Below are 24826 nucleotides of genomic sequence, written 5' to 3'. Positions count from 1 at the left end.
ACAAATGCCTTCGGGACTTACCGGATTTAGTAACTAGCACAAATGCCTTCGGGCTTAGCCCGGAATTAGTATCTCGCACAAATGCCTTCGGGCTTAGCCCGGAATTAGTATCTCGCACAAATGCCTTCGGGCTTAGCCCGGAATTAGTATCTCGCACAAATGCCTTCGGATCTTAGTCCGGATATTGTCACTTAGCACAAGCCTTCGGGACTTAGCCCGGACATCATTCGAATAACCATGCACATTTAACAATAAATCATGACCCATTCGTATTTCATTTTCGTTAGCAAAACTCAAACACAAGACATTTATCATTCTTGCAAATTCGACTCAATAGCCACACAAAGAGCATGATTTTAATTTGCTTAAAACATGATCTAATCACATCATAATTTAAGCTCTTTTACTCAAGAACTTACCTCGGGTGTTGTCGAACGATTCCGATAGCTATTCGACCACTTTTTCCTTCCCTTTATCGGATTTAGTTCCCCTTTGCTCTTGAGCTTAATTAAACAAATAAATTGATTTAATCATTTGAGCATCGAAAAGAGGAACACAAGGCACTTAGCCCATATTTATACATTAGACATTAAAGTCACATATGTACGGAATCATGAATCAAACTCAACATTTTAGCTAATTTTTCCCCCTTGGCCGAATATGCATGTCTATTTTGGGGCCGATTTCAACACTTAATACATTCTACAAGTATGGTCACTTGTATTGACTAAACACCCTTTTGTTTCAAGTTCAAAACTTGGCTAATACACACATATACACACTAGTAAAGCATCCTCTCCCTTTCCATCAATTTAACACATGCATTGCTCATTAACATGCAAAAGTTATATTCGGCCTTAGCACACAACTTGCTAGCCGATTCTTCTCCATTTAGCAACCAATGCACATATGTGCTCACTCAAAAATGCTAAAAAGGAGGTTCAAGAATCATCAAGCCACCATCACATGCATCATTAACAAGCTTCATATTTAGCATGCAATGGCATTAACACAAACTCCACCTAGGCCGAATCTTAACTCATCCTCATGCCTCATCACCACAACATCAAACATCAACCAAGAATGATGCATCCATGGCCGAGTGTCATTTCCATCACATAGCAAGATTTAGACCATGGGCTAGGTAGAACTCAAGCTAACAACTAAAACATGCATGCATCTCATGGAACATCATCAAACATACCTTAGCCTAGCTACATGCATGGCCGAACCTCTTCAACCTTTCTTCTTCCTTCCTCCTTAAAATTTTTGGCCAAGGATGAACCAAAGGATGAGCATTTTTTTTTCTTTGTTTTTTTCTTTCTAGTTTCGGCTAAATGAAGATGAGAAAGGATGAACAAAAAATTTCTCCTTTCTTTTCTTTAGCTCACGGCAATGGGGGGGAAAACAACTACACACATTTTTTTTTTGTATTCATCATACTCCTTTTCATTATTTTATGCCCATGCCCTTTATTTTATTTTTTTCCTACATACCTCACTAGGCCAACATGCTCCCAACATGTTTCCACCCATAGCATGGCCAACCACTAGCTCAAATTTTGGGTAATTTGACATGCAAACCCATCATTTTCACAACATGCATTAATAGACCATTTTAAATTAGCCTATCATATTTTCACCATGTCTCATATCAATCCCTATTTAATAATTTCTCATGCAATTGGCAAAATTGGAGAATGAAACTTCCACATACTCATGTACACACATAATAAGCATAGAATATGGAAATCAATTATTTTTATGACTCGGTTTTGTGGTCCCGAAACCACTTCCCGACTAGGGTCAATTTTGGGCTGTCACATTTTCAGTCAATCAATATCAAAACATTTACCTACTTAGTTCAACATGAACTAGATTACAAAACAATCAAAATGGAACTAAAAAACAGCAAGTGGATTGGCAGCTTCAAACTTCTGTTGCTGCACACCATGGCACCACTGCTTGCTGCTATTTCTTCGAGCATGACCACCTTTGTATGTCGTGCATGGCCACCTTTGCATGGGAACTAAACTTAACACTCCTCCTTAGTTTCCATGCTAGTAACACCTAATTCCCTTTTGAATTTAACAAATTTAGACACATTGAGTGCCTTTGTAAAGATATCAGCAATTTGCACTTCTGAATTGCAATGAATCAGCTCGATTTCATGAGCTTGTTCCATCTCCCTTATAACATGCAACTTAATATTGAAGTGCTTGGTTCTGCCATGAAAAATGGGATTTTTTGCAATTGCAACAGCAGATTTGTTGTCACAATAAATCTCTGTTGCCTCCTTTTGGTTTTGGTTTAAATCAGCCAAGATTTTTCTAAGCCATATGGCTTGATTCACAGCAGATGCAGCAGCAACATATTCAGCTTCTGCTGTTGATTGTGCCACCAGACTTTGTTTCTTCGAACTCCAGCAAAACATGCCTGAGCCAAGACTAAATGCATATCCGGATGTGCTCCTCATGTCATCACTCGATCCAGCCCAGTCACTATCAACATAGCCTATCAGCTTCATGTTTTCAGCCTTTTTGAACAATACACCATGATGAATGGTGCCTTTAATGTATCTTAGCACTCTTTTAGCTGCTCGAAAGTGCTGATCATTGCAGCAATTCATGTATCTCGATAGCACACTAACAGCAAACATGATATCGGGCCTTGTTGCAGTCAAATACAACAGACTACCAATGAGACTCTTGTACATGGTCTCGCAAATTGGTTCACCACTCCCTTGCCTCGAAAGCTTCACTCCAACAGCCATTGGTGTGCTTGTTGGCTTGCAGTTCTTCATAGAGAACTTGTCCAAGATCTTCATAGTAAAAGAACTCTGACTAAGAAAGATTCCCTTTTCTGTTTGCTTCACTTCCATTCCAAGGAAGTAGTTCATTCTGCCTAAATCAGACATTTCAAACATTTCCATCATTTTTCTTTTGAAATCTTCCAGCATTCTTCTATCTCCTCCAGTTACCAATAGATCATCAACATAGAGTGACAGAATAAGCTGAGTTTCAGCTTGGTTCTTCTTCACATACAGTGTTGGTTCACTGGGACTTCTCTCAAATTCCAAACTGAGCAAGTAAGAGTCAATTCGAGCATACCAGGCTCGAGGAGCCTGTTTCAGGCCATATAAAGCCTTTTTCAGTCTGTACACCATGTGTTCTTTGCCAGTGATCACAAATCCTTGAGGCTGCTCGATGTAGATCTCTTCTTCCAGGAAACCATTGAGAAATGCAGACTTAACATCAAGCTGATGAACGGTCCACTGATGTTGAGCAGCCAAGGCAACTATCATTCTAACTATGTCAAGCCTGGCTACTGGTGGAAATGTCTCCAGGTAGTCTAGACCATACCTTTGGTTAAATCCTTTGACAACAAGCCTGGCTTTTAGCTTGTTCAGACTGCCATCTGCATTCTGTTTTACTCGATAGACCCATTTTACTCCAATGGTCTTCTTTCCAGTAGGTTTATTAACTAGCTCCCATGTATGGTTCTTCTCAATCATGTTGATTTCATTGACCATAGCTAGTTTCCAGCCTTCATCTGCCTCAGCCTCTTCAAAACTGCTAGGTTCTGCTATTGCAACCTATGCCCTTTCATAAATATCTTCTAGGGGCCTTGTGCCTCTCACAGGCACATCATCAACATCCATTTCAGGTCCTAGCTGCTCAAGTTCAGCTTGATTAGGCACTAGGTCTTCTGAAACTGCTTCTGGCTCATTTTTCTCCCAATTCCAGCAGGCTTTTTCATCAAAGATGACATCTCTGCTCACCTGGACTTTGTTTGTCAAGGGATCCAGAACCCTGTAGCCCTTCTTGACTGAGCTGAAGCCTACTAGAACACCTGGTTGAGCCCTTTTAGAGAGTTTGTCTCTCTTTGCTGCTGGTATTTGTGCATAACACAGGCAACCAAACACCTTCAGATGTGCCAAGGAAGGCTTGAAACTGAACCAAGCCTCGAAAGGTGTCTCGGATGCAAGAGCTTTGGTAGGAAGCCTGTTCTGAAGGTAAACAGCAGTGTTTACTACCTCAGCCCACATGATCTTGGGCAGTTTCTTTTCAAACAGGAGACATCTGGCCATATCCATCAGACTTCTGTTCTTTCTTTCAGCTACCCCATTCTGCTGAGGTGTGTAGACATTTGTAAGCTGATGTTTGATACCAGCATCATTGCAAATGGCTTGAAACTGAGCTGAAGTGTACTCAGTGCCATTGTCTGTCCTTATCGATTTCAGCTTGCAACCTGTTTCTGTTTCTACAGCATTTTTAAACTTCACAAACACTTGAGCTACCTCAGACTTGTGTTTTAAGAAGAAAATCCAGCAAAACCTTGTAAGATCATCAATGAAGAGGATGAAATACCTATTTTTGCTGAGTGATTCAGTCCTCATCGGGCCACATACATCAGAGTGCACCAGCTGCAGTCTTTCAGTAGCTCTCCAAGCTGAATTTGTAGGAAATAGCAGTCTTGCCTGTTTCCCCATCTGGCAAACTTCACACACATCATCATGCTCCACTGAGCTGGTGAAGTTCTCTGCCAAGCCCTCTTTGGCCAATCGAGCCATTGATCTGAAGTTGGCATGTCCAAGCCTTTGATGCCAAAGCTTGAAGTCATCAACAGAGGTTGTGTATGCTGAGTTTGAGTCATTTGCCCAGTGAACCTCAAAGCATTTATCAGTCATTGTGACTGTCATAAGGCTTGATCCACTTGGATCAGTAATGTGGCATTGTTTGTCCTTGAACACAACAGAATAACCTTTCTCGAGCAGTTGAGCTATGCTGAGAAGGTTTCTGTCAATCTCTGGCACCAACAGCACATTTGGAATGATCTTGTTGCCTGTGGGAGTACATATCAGCACTTCTCCTCTTCCTTCAGCCCTTATAAACTGACCATTTCCAACCTTGACCTTGGTTTTATAACTTCTGTCCAAGGTTTTAAACAAGGAGGCATCTGGTGACATGTGGTTAGTGCAACCACTGTCCAACAACCAGCCTTTTGAGTATTTCTTCTCAGCAGCTAAGCAGGAAACAGCAAAGACCTGTTCTTCTTGGTCACTACTGTCCTCAGCTACTCGAGCTTCAACCTTTGACTGCTGAAATTGATTCTGCCTTGGCTTACTCCTGTTTTTACAGACCCTTTCAACATGGCCCTTCTTCTTGCAGTGTTGGCATACTGCATCTGGCCTAAACCAGCATCTGTCTTCTGGATGACCTGGCCTCTTGCAATGTCTGCAGGGCTGATCATGACTCCTTGCAGTATCAGGCTTAGGCCTGTTTTTCCAAGGCTTTTTGCCTCTTTGAGCATTGGTGCTCGAGGCTTCTCTGGCCTTGGCTTGAAATGCACCTTCTTGGTGATCTTCAGCTCTGCTAGCTCTCCTTTGTTCCTGAGCATAGAAGGTGTTGATTAACTCAGTCAAAGAAATGCTAGCAAGGTCTCTTGAGTCCTCTAGGGAGGATATCTTTGCTTCATATTTCTCAGGCAAAGTGGAGAGGACTTTCTCCACAATTCTTGCCTCATCAAAGTGCTCACCTAGGAGCCTTATACTGTTAACCACTTCCATAATTCTATCTGAATACTGCTTCACTGTTTCTTCTTCCTTCATCTTCAAATTCTCGAAATCCCTTCTCAAATTTAACAGCTGCTGTTGCCTTGTTCTCTCAGTGCCTTGAAACTCCTCCTTAAGCTTGTCCCAGGCCTGTTTTGGAGTCTCACAGGCCATAATTCTGGTAAAGATGACATCTGATACACAGTTCTGAATGCAGGACATGGCTTTGTGCCTTTTAGTCCTCTCATCAGCATGTTGTCTGATCTGAGCTACTGCGGGATTAGCCCTCAGTGGTGCTGGCTCAGCATCTGTGTTAACAACTTCCCACAGATCAAAGGCCTGCAGGTAAGTCTTCATCTTTACCAGCCATATATGAAAGCTTTCTCCATTGAAGACTGGTGGGGCTGCTGGTGAAAATCCTGAAGAAGCCATCAGGTTCCTTGGTTTGAAGCAACAGGTCCACTAAGACAATGGCTCTAGATACCAATTGTTGGTGCAAGAGGCAGCAACAGGCTGTTTTGTATCTTGCTTGAATAGCAAGCCTCGAGCCTTGGTGAAGAAACAAACTCGCAAGCAGAAACAGAAAATGAAACTAACTAGTGAATAACAGAAAAGAGAGAAGAAGATTTGAATGAAAAATGAGCTGATCTTTTTCATTAACACATCAACAAGGCATTAAGCCATTACATATATCAATCAACAAGTAAAACAAACAAGTAATCACCTAATCAACTACCTAACTCCACTAATTTGCATTGAAACTTACAAGATTAGCTTGTACAACTTGCATTGCTGACTTTTCAGTCAATCAATATCAAAACATTTACCTACTTAGTTCAACATGAACTAGATTACAAAACAATCAAAATGGAACTAAAAAACAGCAAGTGGATTGGCAGCTTCAAACTTCAGTTGCTGCACACCATGGCACCACTGCTTGCTGCTATTTCTTCGAGCATGACCACCTTTGTATGTCGTGCATGGCCACCTTTGCATAGGAACTAAACTTAACAGGTAGCAATTACAAAAGAGTTGTTACGACTAAGTGAACAAAATTTTGTCAAATCTGAGCTCGAAAATTTCAGCCTGGCCAGGGCCGGCACTTCATCAAAGTTAGTTTGTGGGCAGACTCCCATCAAATCTTACTTAAAACCCAGGTTTTGTTTTATTTATCTTATTGAATTAATCTTAAAAGACTGGAATGTACCATTAGCACCTATAAAATAACTAAAGCATTCAAGACTACTGGAACATAACAACAAAAAAACAGGAAAAATTTTCCTTTCTAAGCAATCATATCTCACTTTTGCTGTTTTTATTAGCAGACATCAAGCCAAGGTTTACTTGATTTTCATCCAGTCAATGTTCTTCCTTCTTCTGGATCAAATTTTAGGTGCAACGTTCAAGTTCATTTTTTTGCTAAAACCATCTTTCTCAAATGTTTAGATCTCAATCGCTGCGGAGAAAACATAACCTAATGACAACAGGAAAAGAGAAACAGCAAACGTTTAAGAAAATGATATCCTCATGACACCACCCAGACCAGAAAAGTAATATCAAATTGATGCAATAACAAAGGCAAAGACATGTGTAAGAACATTTGCAATTCCTATATTAAACATCAAGACCCAAGCCAAATGGAGTTTAGTCTTGCAATAGGACTGATTGCTAAAATTTGAGAAAAATAGTAATGCATCTGAAAAGAAGGATTGGGCAATCTAAGCTAAACAGTTGACCAATTTTTTCCAACAATTGTGGAAAGAAAAAAAGGAAAGATAAATAATGATGTGGCATAGAGACAGCAAAGTTATGATGAGTTTACTAATAGGCCAGTACATTGCCATCAAAATGGGGGCAACTCCTATAGAAAGAAATAAAAAACTGACTCTTGAGGAAATTATTTCCCAACAACTGCACCCACTTCAGCTTTTGAAAATCTACGAAGAGGAATACATGAACCTGCGTCTCTTATCTTATGCCACTCTTCAATTCATAATAACTGCAAACACTGAATCTTACCAACTCTATTCATATTAGGTTGATTGAATTATAATTCCCCCATGAAGATAAAAATTAGTTCATGTCATAATCTTAAAAGACTGGAATGTACCATTAGCACCTATAAAATAACTAAAGCATTCAAGACTACTGGAACATAACAATAAAAAAACAGGAAAAAAGAAGAAGAGTACCGATGCATCATTTGCAGATAGAGTGATAAACTGTATAAAACAGAGACAATCATTAACCATGCAACAAACTACATAGAAAATGAATTTCAGACCTAGAACCTGCTACAGAGAGAATAATGTTTTTTTTCGTGCTCATTTCAATTGCATGTGCTGGCCATAAATGATCAAAAATTCTTCATACATCATATCGACATTAAGTACACAGAAAATGGTATTTTTCTAAGTTATTCATGTATTTGGAATGTCTTTAGGGCCATAGCCATGGTCTGATATGTGTCAGATATGGATACTTCATGAAAAATGAGAGTTGGAGCAACATGATAATGAAGTGTAATGATACTATGAAATCTATCCCCCTTCATTGATCATGCAATGGGAAGTAAAGCATGTCAATTGAAAAGGAGTAAAAGAGATCATAAATATCATATTGGAATAGTAAAAGCAACCTTGGACATGGTACTGGAATGCGTATAAAATAACTAGATTGTCCATATTGCTTCTAAAAAATCACAACACGATATTTATTGTATATAATGAAAAAAAAAACAAAGTGAAGTCAAAAAAGCACCTCACCAGTGGCTCCTCCTTTAAGCCATGTTGCTGGAATTTCTAAAATTCTTTCAAAAAGCTGTAGAAAAGATAAACAGGGAAAACATAGACACAAGATTCATAATACCCTAAAAGCAGGAATTTACAGTGTGTTTGATGGAAGGGTGCCTCTCCTACCCTAAAAGCATTGACATTTATTAGCAAGACAAAATAATCTTAAAATACAAAAAGCTTGAGAATTTTTTTAATACCAAAAAAAATGAAAAGGCAGAAATGGCGGAAGGAAGAAGAAGGAAGATGATGTGAAGGTAAGAAGAAGCAAAAATATTTACCTAACCTTGGATGAAGGGGAGGAATACCGGAGTCGAAGGGTATAATATTTATCTAACCTTGGATGAAGGGGAGGAATACCGGAGTCGAAGGGTATGTAAAATGGCTGCCAATTGAGAATGTTTTTGAGGTGAAATTTTGGTAAGGGTAGAATAGAGTTCTTCAAGCAACGAATAGCTAAACGGTGAAAAGGCAATAGAATAGAAATCTCCAAAAATCTCTGCTTAAGTCCGGAATGAAATACACTCGTAATAGAATATTCCATTTAACCAAATGTCAGTTTAAGTGGGCCTGAAGAATAGGTTGGTAATAGACCTGTAATGATTTAGTCATTACCTTCAACTAAACAGTTATGAAATAAATAATAAAGGAAGTAAATAACAAGAATTAAGAGGGTAAAAAAAGTACATATTTTTACCGATTAATGGAAATAATTTATGATATTTTTAAAAGTTTATATTTATAAATATAAGAAATATATTTGAAATAAAACTATACATGAAAGAATTCACGATAATAAAATATTGCTAACAGAATAGTTAATATTTTAAGAAAATCATGTTATTAAAAAAATAATTAAATATCCCCGGCAGTTATTACCTACCAAAGATATTTTGACACCGACTGACCATTAAGTTCTAGAGTGTTGGTTTCATTATTTAAAAAAAAAAGAAGGGATAATGACGTGTAAGATGTTGAGTCCACTCATCAAATTCATGCTCAAGTCTTTCTACGATTAGACCTGTCTCGGGACAAATATATATATTTTTAAATGTCATTATTTATTATTATGAAAGTTTACAAATCTAGGTTATTTTCTTACAATTTTGAATTATTTTTGTAAACTTCAGGTTGGACATCTTAACATAAAATAATAAAATTTGGCATCCCAGAATGAAAATGACTAATTTTGAAATACAATCATGTTTTTTATCTCCAAAAATTCTGAATATAAATTTTTACAATAACCTCAACCCCTAAACAAAAATCTAGGCTCAACCCTATTATTATTTACATGATGTGGTTCAATTATTTATTAGATTTATTTGCATCCACGTTTCAAGGACAAGTGTCCTCTTTTATTCAATTACCAAACTTTATCATGCTTTCTATGGGCCTAATATATTATGCTCTAATATAATATTTAAAAAATATGTTAAATCGTTTATTTTTAGAAATTTAATAAAATATACTTATTGAGGTTAACATGATTGTAGTTGCAATATGTAAGAGAATGTGGTTCAGATTTATTTAGAACAAATATTATTCTTCAAAGTTTGAAAGGTTATGGGTAAATAATAAGAATTGCATTAAAAAATTTAATAAAAAAAGATATAATATATATGATTGTTAAATATTAAATAAAATAATTATATTTAAAATATATTTAAGTCAGTCATTTGTAAAAGTAGATGGGCTTAAGCAAAATTTAAAAGCTATATTTAAAGTTGAATTGAGATTAGACAACTATGAAGGATATTGATCCCATACCTATAAATCCTTATATTATGTAAACATAATATCAAATTTAACCATTAATGTTTATATTTTATCAACTTGATCTTTAGTCTTTTTTGGAGCTAAGTCTAACCATTCATCTTTAAAAAAATTAAATTACATTTTTTTAATGAAAATATTGAATAAAATATTAATTTATTAACGAAATATTAGTGTGATAATCTATACATCATGTTGATATAACTTTAAAATAATACATATAGTAATAAAAAAACAAAAAGCAGGGTTTCATTCTGCCCAAGTAACATAGAAATGGCTTTAGTAAGGAGAAAATGTAACACCCCTTACCCATATTCAAGGCCGGAACAGAGTACGAGGCATTATCAGACTTAACAATACACATAGACGAAAACGGGGCCATAAAATTTCTTCTAAATTAAAAACTTTTCGAACACATGCATAACAAACAAAGCTAACTATATCATCACATCAAAACGTAGGACATGGCACGATTAATTAAACTTATAACCCATAATGGATAAGGACCACATCTCATGATCATATACGATAACTCAATGCAGATTGATACGTAATGTCAAAATCATAATAAAAATACATATCATAAACCAACTTCCTATACATGCCACTCACTTGATATTTCTAATATTTGAATTAATTTTCCCAAAAATGATAGTTTGATAGTGTGATTTTGCCTCCGACGATCTCCAACCCCGAGCCGACCTGCCAATACTAAAGAAATGGAGAGGATGGGTAAGCTTTACGCTTAGTAAGTTCATATGAAAATAATAAGCAATTACTACCATGCTTTTCAAGATAAAACACTATAATTGTACAATTACACATATTCAGGACAGGCTGTTTTCTGGAGTCCCGATGTTAAAAAAAATCATTCTTAAGGTACAAAACTCGAAATCCAATTCCGTAAATTTTCTATGAAACTAGACTCATATGTCTACTTACTAATTTTTTTCTAGAATTTTTGGTTGGGTCATTTAGTACAGTTTATTAGTTAAAGTCTCCCCTGTTTCAGGGTATGACTACTCTGACCTCTGTGCACTACGAACCAAATTTCTCCCTGTACAGAATTCCAATGACCATGAAGTTTGTTTCCCTTAAAAATAGACTCAATAAGGAATCCATCCATGTAAGTATGACTCTTAATAATTTTTTTACAATTTATGGTGAATTTCTAAAGTCAGAACAGGGAATCTCGAATTCATTCAGACCCTGTTTCACAAGAATTCAAATATCACACAATATAGAATTCTTTTGCTTCCCCTATTTCTTTCATGTGAAACTCATTAAGCTTTATTTTCATATATCATTTGCATTTTTATACAATTTCCACAATTTTTAGTGAATTTTCAAAGTCATGCAACTGCTGCTGTCCAGCACTGTTTTACCACTAAAATTCATTCTTACATAATTCCACTTAATCCATTTTGTCTTATCGAAATTCACCCAATTATCGAGCACATTGCTCATAATTTTTCATAAACATATACCTACACTTATTCATCATATAATCATGTTCAATTGTATTTTTACTTAATCGATTTTCCCGTTGAACTCTTTGGAATAATAACTGATACTCAATTGCCTGCACATATTTTCACACTTGTAGCCAAAGCTATCTGGTACGCATAGTAGCCTGCACATAGTACTACACATGCGACCAATTATCCGGTACACGTAGTAGTCTGCACTTAGTACTACACACGTGACCAATTATCCGGTACACATAGTAGCCTGCACTTAGTACTACACACGTGACCTAACCATCTGATACACGTAGTAGCCTGAACTTAGTACTACACACGTGATCACAATTTTCGGGTACGCATAGTAGCCTGCACTTAGTACTACACATGCAACCTCACAATAGATCATTCGTATCGTTTTTATTCCGAAGGTTCAATCGGGAAATTCCTCACTTTTCAACATTTTACTAAATTGTCCGTAATCAATTTAAATTCATAATTTACATCAAATAACCATTTGATAGGCAGCCACATTTCATATGATATCAAAATATAATAACATAAAAAGAATCGATAGATTATTTGTAACACCCCCTAACCCCAAACCATCCCGGAAGAGGGTTATGGAGCATTACTGGAGTTTACAGAATAATTACACATAATTCCATTATTTTCTTATGTTCATGTCAAAATTGTCTTCTTGAGAAACAGTCACTAAAATAATTATATCTAGAGCTACGAAACTCCAAATTAAGTTCCGTTAATTTTCCTTAAAACTAGACTCATATACCTTTCTACCATAAGATTTTCAGAATTTTTGATTTTGCCAATTAGTACAGTTTATTTCTAAAAGTTTACCCTGTTTCGCTGTCCAACAGTTCTGACCTCTCTTCACTAAAAATTATTTATCTCATAATTCGGGATTCGGATGATGTTCCTATCTATCCCTCTTGAAAATAGACTCAATAAGGATTTTAACTATATAAATTAAAACTCATAATTATTTTTGTATAATTTCTAATGATTTTCTAAAATCAGAACAGAGTATCTCGAAGTCATTCAGACTCTGTCTCACAACAATTTAAATATCTCATAACATAAAATCCAATTGCATGTACCGTTTCCTCTATATGAAACTACACTCATCAGGCTTTAATCTCATATTTTATTCAGCCCTTAATTCAATTTCAACAATTTATGGTGAATTTCAAAAGTTACACTACTGAAGGTCATATTTATTCATTTACCACTATTATTCACTAAATCCATACAATATCATTTCATCCTTACATTTACAATTTCAAAATGACACACACATAAGACATCCTAGGTACATGCCATTACCAATAATTAACACACTTTACCTTAATGAATTCAGAATCGAACTGGGATGCTGATTCAACGTTCTATCTTTACTAAACCATAAAAATTCTATACAAGTCATATATCTCAATTCACATTTCAATTCATCAAGTGGCATCAATTATCATCCATTTGAACTTCACTCATTTCATGAACCTTTTTGTTCATATTTTCAATCTCATATCTCAATTTCAATTCTCAATTCAATTTCTCATTTCATTCCAATAGCTCAATCAATCAAATTCACTCGATTTATCTTTTTACTTATTTACCCCTATTAACAAGACTCGGACTCTGATAGATACGCGGATTCCTCCCAAACAAACCAGAATATCCAACCCAAACACACCCGGAATATTATAAATCCTCCATAACACACCAGTATATCATATCCTCCCAAACACACCAATAAGGCATTAAATGCCTCTTCTGATAAATCGAAGTATATAATAACAGAAACATCTTCTCGGCCGAACTACAATCTCCTCATCACATCACAAATCCAATGGCATGCCATTTGTATCCAATCTGGTCCGATACTATTAATAGGGTATTTGATTCACTTTCTCAATTTAATAAATCTTTCATCAATATACCATTCTAATAATCACATATTTTCACACATTTTCACAATTTCATACATTTTCATTCAATTCAACAAATATATTTCAATTATTCACATTAATTCATAATCCAATACAACTCAATTCACTTTTCAATATCAAATATTCAATTATCACAAATCTCATATATTCATATCAATTCCCTCATATTTCCAATCAATATAATTTTTCAATATAACATTCATTCAATATTCAAATTTTTACATAGATCATATATATATATTATAATTTCAGTCAATATAAATTCAATCAAAATGATTTCAATCAATATAAATTTGATAAATTCATCACATACTAAAATCAATCCATTTCACTAGTAAAACATCATAATTCTAACACTAACAATTGTCATATGTATATAAATATAACAAATAATAACTAGGTTCGGATTATAGAAATACAAACCGTATTTTCCGAGCTTTTCTAAGCTTTTCCTCGTCGACTTTGCTATTTCCTTACTTAGCCGAAACTTCTCGAGACAACATTAGCAAATTAACTTTGAACCTTGAACCCCCAAATTTTCCTTCTTTTTTTTTTCTTTCTTTCTTTCTCCCCTGTTTCTTCTCTGTTTCATTTCCACATTCTGTTTCTTTTCCTTTATTTCCTTTTTATTTACTTTACTTTTAATAATATATAATATACTTATATAATAAGCAAACATATATGTGTATTACAAGTGTATGTATATCATTGGTACACATATAATTTTTTTTACCACACAGTTGTCTTACTTTTATTCATTTTATAATATAATATCAATTTAAATAATAATAACAATAACAATAATAATTAAATATAAAACTATAATAAATAATAATAATTTAATATATATTTTAACACATAAAAATCTCAGATTTTTATGTTTATACCGTCTCACTTAGGACAAATGGCATAATTGCCATTTTGGTTCTCTTCATTTTCTTTTAATCTACAATTCAACTTTCATCCTTTATTCAATTTAGACATTTTTCCTAATTACTCTTAATTAAGCTAAATTTACTTAATTAAACTCTAATTAACCACTCATTTTACTTCGTAAATATTTTTAATAAATATTTACGAATTCGTTTTTCAGAAACGGAGACCCGAAAATACACTGTTTCGGTAACGGTAAAATTCGGGTTATTACAATTCTCTCCCCCTTAAGAAATTTCGTCCTCGAAATTTGCCTAAAAGAGATGTGGGGGTTTAGTGATCTCACTGTTTCTTTCGGTTCCCATGTTGCTTCCTCGATGATATGACTTTACCATTCAAGCTAATATCTCAACTGACTCTTTTTTTTTTTTTGAAATTTTACATGGCCCAACAGAACAAGAACTCAACTTCTTTTTCAACCCGATCTTCAAATTTTCTTCCAAACTGAATCTTTAAGAAATATCATATCACTAACAAAATACTCGATATCCTAACGTTTCAAGTCCACATATAATTCCTGTCTGTCAAAACTCAAAACTGCTTTCAATCTATCTCGAATCACTTCCACTTTTCTTCAATTTCACAAATTAAACAATTCCGCATATTCTTTTTCTCACTGTATTTAATCAGATCTCATGCAGTTTTACATCATAATCATTCAGAACTTCATACAGTGCTGAAAACTGTAATTACGTACTCAGAACTTTTTGTACTTGTTCTATAATCAGAGTATAAACCACGTATCTCAATAAAAATAATAATAGAAACCACCATACCATGAAATCTGATAATCTCAGAAACCTATATTTCAGACAATTATTAAGAAATTTATTCATACCTGAATAGAATTTGCAGACTTTACCATACCTTCGACGATTATTCAAATATCGTCTTTCTTTTTTTAAAGATCGAGATAATTCCAATTCAAACCCATTATATCCCACTTCCATTCTGATATCCTTTCTAGCTGTAACAGTTCTGAAGATATATGTATCTGATATAAACATTTATATGTAAATTCAAAGTATTGCTTTTCTTTTCCCAGTCTTCAATACATCTGTCTCAAATCACTGTACATCTTATTCTTCCAGAATGCATAGACATAGTACTACTATAATTTCATGCAAATTCTCCTGTATATGTTCTGAATCTCTCTGTTCAGCTTTTATTTCTAAATAGCAAACAACTATCATATCCAATCCAAAATGTTTTTAATCAGAAATCATCTGTATACTATATCCATTTAACCGATAACTCATTACCACATTTCTGAACTTTGCAGACCTGCTGTAGAGAAGTAAGTTTAACATTTATTTCGACTAGAATTGAGCGATCATTAGATAATGACAATAGAGTGTTCATAGTTCATAACACAAAGCAAAACTTTCAATGCTGAGTATTCATAACTCCATTTGTTTTTTCCTAGATGATATTCAATTATCAAATCATGATCTCTTAGTGCAAAGACAACATGTATCAAATAATTCTTCTCATGTAATTCTAACTCTCCAAAACATGATTCATTAGTTTTCTTTCTTGCATCAAAACACTGCTATCCCTGTAAATCACAAGTTTCTTCACCGGATTTCAGACTAAACCAGAACTAATACTTCAGTTAACTGAGCTTTCAACTAATCAAAACCTTGCTAACGTCTATCAGATCATTCCAATTCTACATCTTTCTGTAATAACCGACTAGTTTTAGAAAACCTCTGATTTCAAATATATTTTCACTATCATTTCAGTTACAAAATCTATAGCACATTCAACTTCTTCAATCAACAGTAGTTCGGGCAATTCTTCTGGAAACACATTAGAATTCTCTTGCACTATTGCCACTGATTTAAACCTTAAGTTAAATACTTTAATATTCAATACATAAATAAGGTAAATATTATGACCCCTTTCCGGTATATATCTGTGTTGGCATGTTCAATATCACAATAGACAATTAGCTCAATCTTCTCTGATTCAACAAAACATTTCATCATTCTATCCTTGCAGTATAATATACTTTTGCTTATAATTTACCACCATATCATGCAGAATTAACCATTCCATTATTGAGATTATATCAAACAGTAAGAACATCAAATCGATCAGAAAACAGTAGTATCATTATCAAACAATTCCTGCAGATCTTATCAGCCCATAAATAATAATCTGAAAAATTTAATGCTTCAACCCAAAAATTTCAGCAAACCCAACAGGCAAATTTTTAATAGATACTGAACTTATGTAATCTTAGGAATAGTCAAACCAATATCAATTTAAAATAATCATATTAGTGTCGATAAAGAAGGAAATACCTGTAATGATATTCGGTAGAGAAACATCTTCTTATATACAATTAACATATGCCCTGACTGATATTCATTCTCCAGATTTTATAGTGAAATCCTTTATCACATTTCGACTACCACTCGCATTTCTGGGTTACAGAGTAATCTACCTCTAATAACTGTAGTATTCTGTCTTGAAATTTAAATAATATCTTTTTCAACTCTCTTCAATCAATCACTAAGATAATGATCAAAAGAATCATATCTAACTCATATTCTGCTCTTTATTCTACATTCTTCGACTTTATATTTTCATTTTAAACCATCTTCAAACCACTTGTATCATACAGTTTCTATCGGAATATACCCTCTGATATATTTATTTAATCAAACAAATTCCCTTCATGCACAGTTGCAGTTATATGATCCTGTTTAAGCTTCAAGAATTCTGTACGTTTCTGATCAAGAAATCTCTGACTGATATATATATTTTTCTTTCAGAACTCATCTCAGAAAACTTTCAAATAACCCTTTCTTAATCACAACATAATCAATGTTTTCTACCACTGGTAAGCTGAATCTTTTAACAGGAATATCATACCCTTCTAATATTTAATCGGTGATCAGAACAATTCATTTACAATCCCGATAATATTCTCTAACCAGATTTCAGTTCTTTCAAGATCATTCTCAACTGTAATTCTCAATTCATCCACACCATATATATACATGTCCAGATCATTAACAGCAGATAACTTACCCGTTCAGACAAGCTCTATACCTTGAACCACTTCGGGAACCGATTAAGAAACAGGAGGGGCAGATATCATAACAAATACAATTTCTTCTATTTACTGAAGAACATCAGTTATAATTCTAAATAATTATGTATTATTTTTTTTCTATTATTTCATCAGTCATCATTCAGTAATTAATTACCCATTGAGTTTATACCCAGTGTTGTTGATTCAGTTTTTATCTAATTCACGAGACTATTCGTCTCCAGTACACATTTCATAATCAATACCATCGATATTTTTGTCTAAGATTTTCACTATAAAACAGTACCAAACAAATATCTCAACATCCGATCCCGACTCAATTTCGACTCAATTATGGCATGTACCTCAAGACTCAATTCCGAGCTCAATTTAGTCCGAGAATCGACTAAACCTGAATAGCTCTGATACCAACAATTGTAGCACCCCCTAACCCCAAACCATCCCAGAAGAGGGTTATGGAGCATTACTGGAGTTTACAGAATAATTACACATAATTCCATTATTTTCTTATGTTCATGTCAAAATTGTCTTCTTGAGAAATAGTCACTAAAATAATTATATCTGGAGCTAAGAAACACCAAATTAAGTTCCGTTAATTTTCCTTAAAATTAGACTCATATACCTTTCTACCATAAAATTTTCAGAATTTTTGATTTATCCAATTAGTACAGTTTATTTCTAAAAGTTTACCCTGTTTCGCTGTCCAATAGTTCTGACCTCTCTTCACTAAAAATTATTTATCTCATAATTCGGGATTCGGATGATGTTCCTATCTATCCCTCTTGAAAATAGGCTCAATAAGGATTTTAACTATATAAATTAAAACTCATAATTATTTTTGTATAATTTCTAATGATTTTCTAAAATCAAAACAGAGTATCTCGAAGTCATTCAGACTCTGTCTCACAACAATTTAAATATCTCATAACATAAAATCCAATTGCATGCACCGTTTCCTCTATATGAAACTAGACTCATCAGGCTTTAATCTCATATTTTATTCAGCCCTTAATTCAATTTCAAAAATTTATGGTGAATTTCAAAAGTTACACTACTGAAGGCCATATTTATTCATTTACCACTATTATTCACTAAATCCATACAATATCATTTCATCCTTACATTTACAATTTCAAAATGACACACACATAAGACATCTTAGGTACATGCCATTACCAATAATTAACACACTTTACCTTAATGAATTCGGAATCGAACTGGGATGCTGATTCAACGTTCTATCTTTACTAAACCATAAAAATTCTATACAAGTCATATATCTCAATTCACATTTCAATTCATCAAGTGGCATCAATTATCATCCATTTGAACTTCACTCATTTCATGAACCTTTTGGTTCATATTTTCAATCTCATATCTCAATTTCAATTCTCAATTCAATTTCTCATTTCATTCCAATAGCTCAATCAATCAAATTCACTCGATTTATCTTTTCACTTATTTACCCCTATTAACAAGACTCGGACTCTGATAGATACGCGGATTCCTCCCAAACAAACCAGAATTTCCAACCCAAACACACCCGGAATATTATAAATCCTCCATAACACACCAGTATATCATATCCTCCCAAACACACCAATAAGGCATTAAATGCCTCTTCTGATAAATCGAAGTATATAATAACAGAAACATCTTCTCGGCCGAACTACAATCTCCTCATCACATCACAAATCCAATGGCATGCCATTTGTATCCAATCTGGTCCGATACTATTAATAGGGTATTTGATTCACTTTCTCAATTTAATAAATCTTTCATCAATATACCATTCTAATAATCACATATTTTCACACATTTTCACAATTTCATACATTTTCATTCAATTCAACAAATATATTTCAATTATTCACATTAATTCATAATCCAATACAACTCAATTCACTTTTCAATATCAAATATTCAATTATCACAAATCTCATATATTCATATCAATTCCCTCATATTTCCAATCAATATAATTTTTCAATATAACATTCATTCAATATTCAAATTTTTACATAGATCATATATATATTATAATTTCAATCAATATAAATTCAATCAAAATGATTTCAATCAATATAAATTTGATAAATTCATCACATACCAAAATCAATCCATTTCACTAGTAAAACATCATAATTCTAACACTAACAATTGTCATATGTATATAAATATAACAAATAATAACTAGGTTCGGATTATAGAAATACAAACCGTATTTTTCGAGCTTTTCCAAGCTTTTCCTCGTCGACTTTGCTATTTCCTTACTTAGCCGAAACTTCTTGAGACAACATTAGCAAATTAACTTTGAACCTTGAAACCCCAAATTTTCCTTTTTCTTTTTCTTTCTTTCTTTCTCCCCTGTTTCTTCTCTGTTTCGTTTCCACATTCTGTTTCTTTTCCTTTATTTCCTTTTTATTTACTTTACTTTTAATAATATATAATATACTTATATAATAAGCAAACATATATATGTATTACAAGTGTATGTATATCATTGGTACACATAAAATTTTTTTTTACCACACACTTGTCTTACTTTTATTCATTTTATAATATAATATCAATTTAAATAATAATAACAATAACAATAATAATTAAATATAAAACTATAATAAATAATAATAATAATTTAATATATATTTTAACACATAAAAATCTCAGATTTTTATGTTTATACCGCATCACTTAGGACAAATGGCATAATTGTCATTTTGGTCCTCTTCATTTTCTTTTAATCTACAATTCAACTTTCATCATTTATTCAATTTAGACATTTTTCCTAATTACTCTTAATTAAGTTAAATTTACTTAATTAAACTCTAATTAACCACTCATTTTACTTCGTAAATATTTTTAATAAAATTTACAAATCCGTTTTTAAAAAACGGAGACCCGAAAATACACTATTTCGGTAACAGTAAAATTCGAGTTATTACATTATTTATGTACGAATTTACTCGAAGTGTCGATCTCACTATCCATAGTACCAATTTTCCATTCATAGTATAATAAGACATAACTCAAATATCAAATCAGCTTTTAAGAATTTACATAACATATATCACTTGTCATGTATCTTCATTTTCTTGTATTTCATGTAACATTCTTTCATGTTATATTTCCACATCATAAACACCATTCCATCAACTTTTCCAATATATTAAAATATATGCAATAATAGTAAGAAATATAATTCAAACATAACATTGCATTATTATTATCATACGAACTTACCTCGATCCAGAAACAGTAACTTACCATTTTAGTCCATAACATTGTATTTTCCCGATTTAAGCCCGAATCTCGATTTCCTTCATCTATAATATCACAATTAGCCTAATAATTAGTCACACTATTCATACGGGTCCAAAAATCATATTTTTAAAAATTTTCATTTTGACCCCTAAACTTTTGCATATTTTCACTTTTTCCCCAAGGTTCGAAAATTAAACTTCATCCTATTTTCTTATGTTTTATGACATGCTGATCATTTTTCCCTTCTATGGCAACATCAAATTCTCACTCTAACATGTACTTATGACTATTAGGTATTTTTACCGATTAAGCCCTTTTGCTCGTTTTCACTTAAAACCGAGTAGCACAAGTTGTCTAACATAATTTAAAACCTCATATTCTATCATAAAACACCAAAATACACAAATTTCACCTATGGTTATTTTTCCAAATATGAACCCTAGGTTGAATTATTGCTAGCATAAGCTAAATCAAGTTCCCGGGACTCCAAAAACGTAAAAATCATTAAAAACGAGGCTAGAATGGACTTACAATCGAGCTTGGAAGCTTGGAAACCCTAGCCATGGAGTCTCCCTTGGTATACACGTCCATGGTGAAGAAGATGAGCAAAATTGGCTTTTAATTTTGTATTTTAATTCATTTTACCCTTAAATGACCAAAATGCCCTTACTACTAAACTTTCCAAAAATTCCATTCATGTCCAATATTTGTCCATAAACTTTGAAATTGGTCAAATTGCTATTTAAGACCTCCTAATTAATATTTCAAAGCAATTTCATACTAGAAACTTCTAGAATGCAAGTTTTACAACTTATTTAATTTAGTCCCTAACTTCAAATTAAGCACTTTATGCATAGAATTTCTTCACGAAATTTTCACACAATCATGCAATCATATCATAGACCTTAAAATAATCATAAAATAATTATTTCTATCTCGAATTTATGGTCACGAAACTACTATTCCGATTAGGCCCTAATTTGGGATATTACAAAAGGAAAGTTATTATGACAAAAACGTGAAAAGTGAAAGCTCCAAAATTGTATCTTTTTTAGGTATGTATTTATTTAAAAATAAACTTAAGATTTCAAAATTTGAAAGAGGATGAAGGTTGTAGGGTGTTTCTGCATAAAATAATAAAAGAAAGTTACCGAAATAACCCTAGCCGGCAATTTGGACTAGAACCGAAATTATTGTCCACAACACGGTCAACTGTCCCGTTAAACTAGTCGTTTTCGTAGCTAAAAAGTCTCGTCGTAACTGAAATTTAAAGGCTCACGTCCCAAAAATATACAATATAATTTTAAAAAAGATATATCCTGCCAGCCTTCTTTTTTTCTTTTATTGTTTTTCATCGACACAAATTTATTTGTTTCCGTTTGAAGCCAGATCATTATCATCTCATCATCATCATGACCCAATTTTGCCCCAAAATGGTTAAACTCAACCTTAGACGCAGATTTCAGCGTCGCGTTTTGATTTTGCGACGCTGCATTCATTGCTTTTGGGACCGCTTCCTCATGTGCTCCCTAGGGAAGCCCATTAAGACTCGGTATCGAATGTTATCCTCCACCTCCTCCTCCGTGCATCCACCGCCTTCCGCCTCCGTACATCCTCCTCCTGTTTGTCACCATGGCCGTCATGACCATAAGGACTCGGATTTGGTTCCATTGAAGATCAGTCTCTTGGGTGATTCTCAAATTGGAAAAACTAGTTTTCTGGTTAGCCCCATTACCTTAATCTATTTTTACTTAAAGAATTTAATTGAATACCCTATTCAAATGCATATTTTGCCGTGGTTTTTGAAGATGAAATACATTGGAGATGAGAATGATGATGAACAAGAAGACAGTCAAGAGAAAGGGTTGAATTTGATGGATAAAACATTTTTTGTGAGTGGAGCAAGAATTTATTACAGCATCTGGGAAGTTGATGGTAATCCATTTCTTTTCTTTCAAAAAATTTCATGCTTTCCCTTTTACTTTTGCTTTTATGGCACCAACAATCTATTCATTTTCTTTTCCGATTGAAAAACAGGGGTTGAGAAATTTCAGGATCATCTTCCCCTGGCTTGCAAAGACTCTGTAGCAATCCTTTTCATGTTTGATCTAACAAGCAGGTGTACTTTAAACAAGTGTGTACTCATATTATCCATTCCTATATCTCTATTTCAGTCGACAATGAGAATGAATTATTGTAATATTGCTTAATGTCTGCCCCTGCCACTTCAAAATTTGGGTAATATTCTAATTCAAATGGGGGTCTTTTTTCTGTTGTTGCAGTGTCATAAGCTGGTATCAAGAAGCCAGGAAATGGAATCAGGTATTCACTTTCATTGCTTCTGTTCCAGGTTTAAAGATTTGTCACTATATGTTTGACGAAATGTCTCATTCTTATGAAAAACTTCGATTGTGCAGACAGCAATACTGATTATGATAGGAACCAAATTCGATGATTTCATTCAACTTCCGATAGATCTGCAGTGGACAATTGCTAGTCAGGTAAACTTTTACACAGTTCTTGTTGAACCTTTGAATCATTAGCCAAAATGTCCAAAAACATATTCCACTTGCTTTGGACAATTTTCAAACAACAAAATCAATGTTTTATAATTAAAATTGGAGAACAAATGAAGTAAATCAAGGGAAGAAAACACCCCATTTTTATGGAGATTGTTGTCTCTCACCCTTCACCAAATCCTGTCATCTAAATTTGATTAATTTGATTGCAAGTGTTAAGATATTCAGCATACTGGTATAAGTACCATGGAGGCCCTCGTATTAGGATTCGGATTGAACTTGGCCCCTCTACTAAAAAAAAATGAGCAAATTAGTCCTTGTACATAAGATTAAAGAACAAATTGGTCCTCTATTTAAAAGTTTCATTCATTTCTATGGTTAAAAACTGGTCTTTGTATCTTAACATGAGGTACATGTGGCATGCCATGTGCAATTGTCTGGTTATTCGGTAAGCTATATCAGTTTTTAACAGTATAAATGATGAAAATTTGAACTGAAAGGATCAAATTTCTCTTTGATTTAAATGTATAGAGATTGATTTACTCATTTTTTGAGTAAAGGGATAATCTGTCTCCTACTACACGGGCTTCCATGATACTTTTACCTTGAAGTATCATACCTCATAATCATATCCATATGTAATACGAGTACTTTAGGGGTGAATAACATAGATTTCAAGCACACCAACAATCCCTACATATGAAATGAGTCTTAAATGAGTCTTTCTCTTAGTTGTAGTTGGAATATGTTTATACCCTTGATTTGTTGTCCTGATTGCAATGCTCAATAAAGTTCGTTATTGTCTCTTAAGAATATTTTCTTAACTGGGTTCTTATTTATACGGCAATGACAGGCAAGAGCATATGCCAAGGCTCTGAATGCGACGTTGTTCTTTTCAAGTGCTACATACAACATCAATGTGAACAAGATTTTCAAGTTCATCACAGCCAAACTCTTTGACCTGCCTTGGACAGTGGAACGCAATCTTAACATAGGAGAACCCATCATTGATTTCTAAAACTTCCTGTTGTTGTAATGTAGATATATAGAGAAAGTTTCCAAAGAGATTGATCCTAAGCCAACCGGTCACCAGATTTTTATGTTTGGTGATGATTCGAGTTGTTTCACTGTGGGGAGAAAAGCCCATATTTAAGCAATGAATAGCATTTGAGTTGTTCAACAATTGTAGCCCAAAAAAGACCCTACACGAAACGTATAGTGACCACAATTGGCATTTCTAAACAAAAAAGGCCTTGGAAGAAAGTAGAAGATCAGATTAAAAGAGAGGATTAAACATGAAAAAGAATCATGGCAATACTCTTCAAGTTTTTAGGCCAGGTCACCAGCTTGGCTTGCTCGGGTTTGGATAAAAAAAATTTATTTTATTTTCTTTTTATAATTAATATTTTTATTTTATATGAATTTAATTATAAATATTAAAAAATTAATAATAAATTCATACAGTAAGTCGATTAGCAGTGACCAAAACTTGGTG

The 24826-nt window shown here is 33.6% G+C and overlaps 1 protein-coding gene and 1 long non-coding RNA gene across 4 annotated transcripts; one reads left to right on the top strand and one right to left on the bottom strand.

Annotated features, from left to right (window-relative positions):
* Nucleotides 1–6185: 6185 nt before the first annotated feature.
* Nucleotides 6186–9010, bottom strand: LOC107943266 (uncharacterized). Of its 2 annotated transcripts, none has more exons than XR_001695988.2 (2): nt 8314–9010; nt 6186–7027 (listed from the first exon to the last, which is right to left on the bottom strand). It is a non-coding gene; the product is annotated as an uncharacterized lncRNA (long non-coding RNA). The 2 variants fall into 2 exon arrangements; XR_005907560.1 differs by having other exon boundaries at nt 8319–9010.
* Nucleotides 9011–22111: 13101 nt separating this feature from the next.
* Nucleotides 22112–24511, top strand: LOC107943265 (septum-promoting GTP-binding protein 1). 2 transcript variants are annotated; one of them, XM_016877013.2, is made up of 6 exons: nt 22112–22533; nt 22621–22747; nt 22850–22931; nt 23095–23134; nt 23230–23313; nt 24185–24511. In XM_016877013.2, the coding sequence occupies exons 1-6, from the start codon at nt 22225–22227 to the stop codon at nt 24347–24349; spliced, it is 807 nt and encodes a 268-aa protein (XP_016732502.1). In that variant the 5' UTR covers nt 22112–22224; the 3' UTR covers nt 24350–24511. The 2 variants fall into 2 exon arrangements, with proteins under 2 accessions (XP_016732502.1, XP_016732501.1); XM_016877012.2 differs by having other exon boundaries at nt 22850–22946.
* The last annotated feature ends 315 nt before the right edge of the window (nt 24512–24826 follow it).

The sequence above is a fragment of the Gossypium hirsutum genome, chromosome A13 (assembly GCF_007990345.1).
Source record: "Gossypium hirsutum isolate 1008001.06 chromosome A13, Gossypium_hirsutum_v2.1, whole genome shotgun sequence".
In the NCBI taxonomy this organism is placed as follows: domain Eukaryota; kingdom Viridiplantae; phylum Streptophyta; class Magnoliopsida; order Malvales; family Malvaceae; genus Gossypium; species Gossypium hirsutum.
Note: the sequence above shows the minus strand (reverse complement) of the source record. Positions and strands in the feature narration are given on the sequence as shown.

Bases quoted from the DNA above. Each gene is read 5' to 3' on its own strand.
- LOC107943265 (XM_016877012.2), top strand. From the start codon at position 22,225: ATGACCCAATTTTGCCCCAAAATGGTTAAACTCAACCTTAGACGCAGA. The intron at 22,534-22,620 runs GTTAGCCCCATT...TGGTTTTTGAAG, and splicing joins TTGGAAAAACTAGTTTTCTG to ATGAAATACATTGGAGATGA. The intron at 23,314-24,184 runs GTAAACTTTTAC...CGGCAATGACAG, and splicing joins AGTGGACAATTGCTAGTCAG to GCAAGAGCATATGCCAAGGC.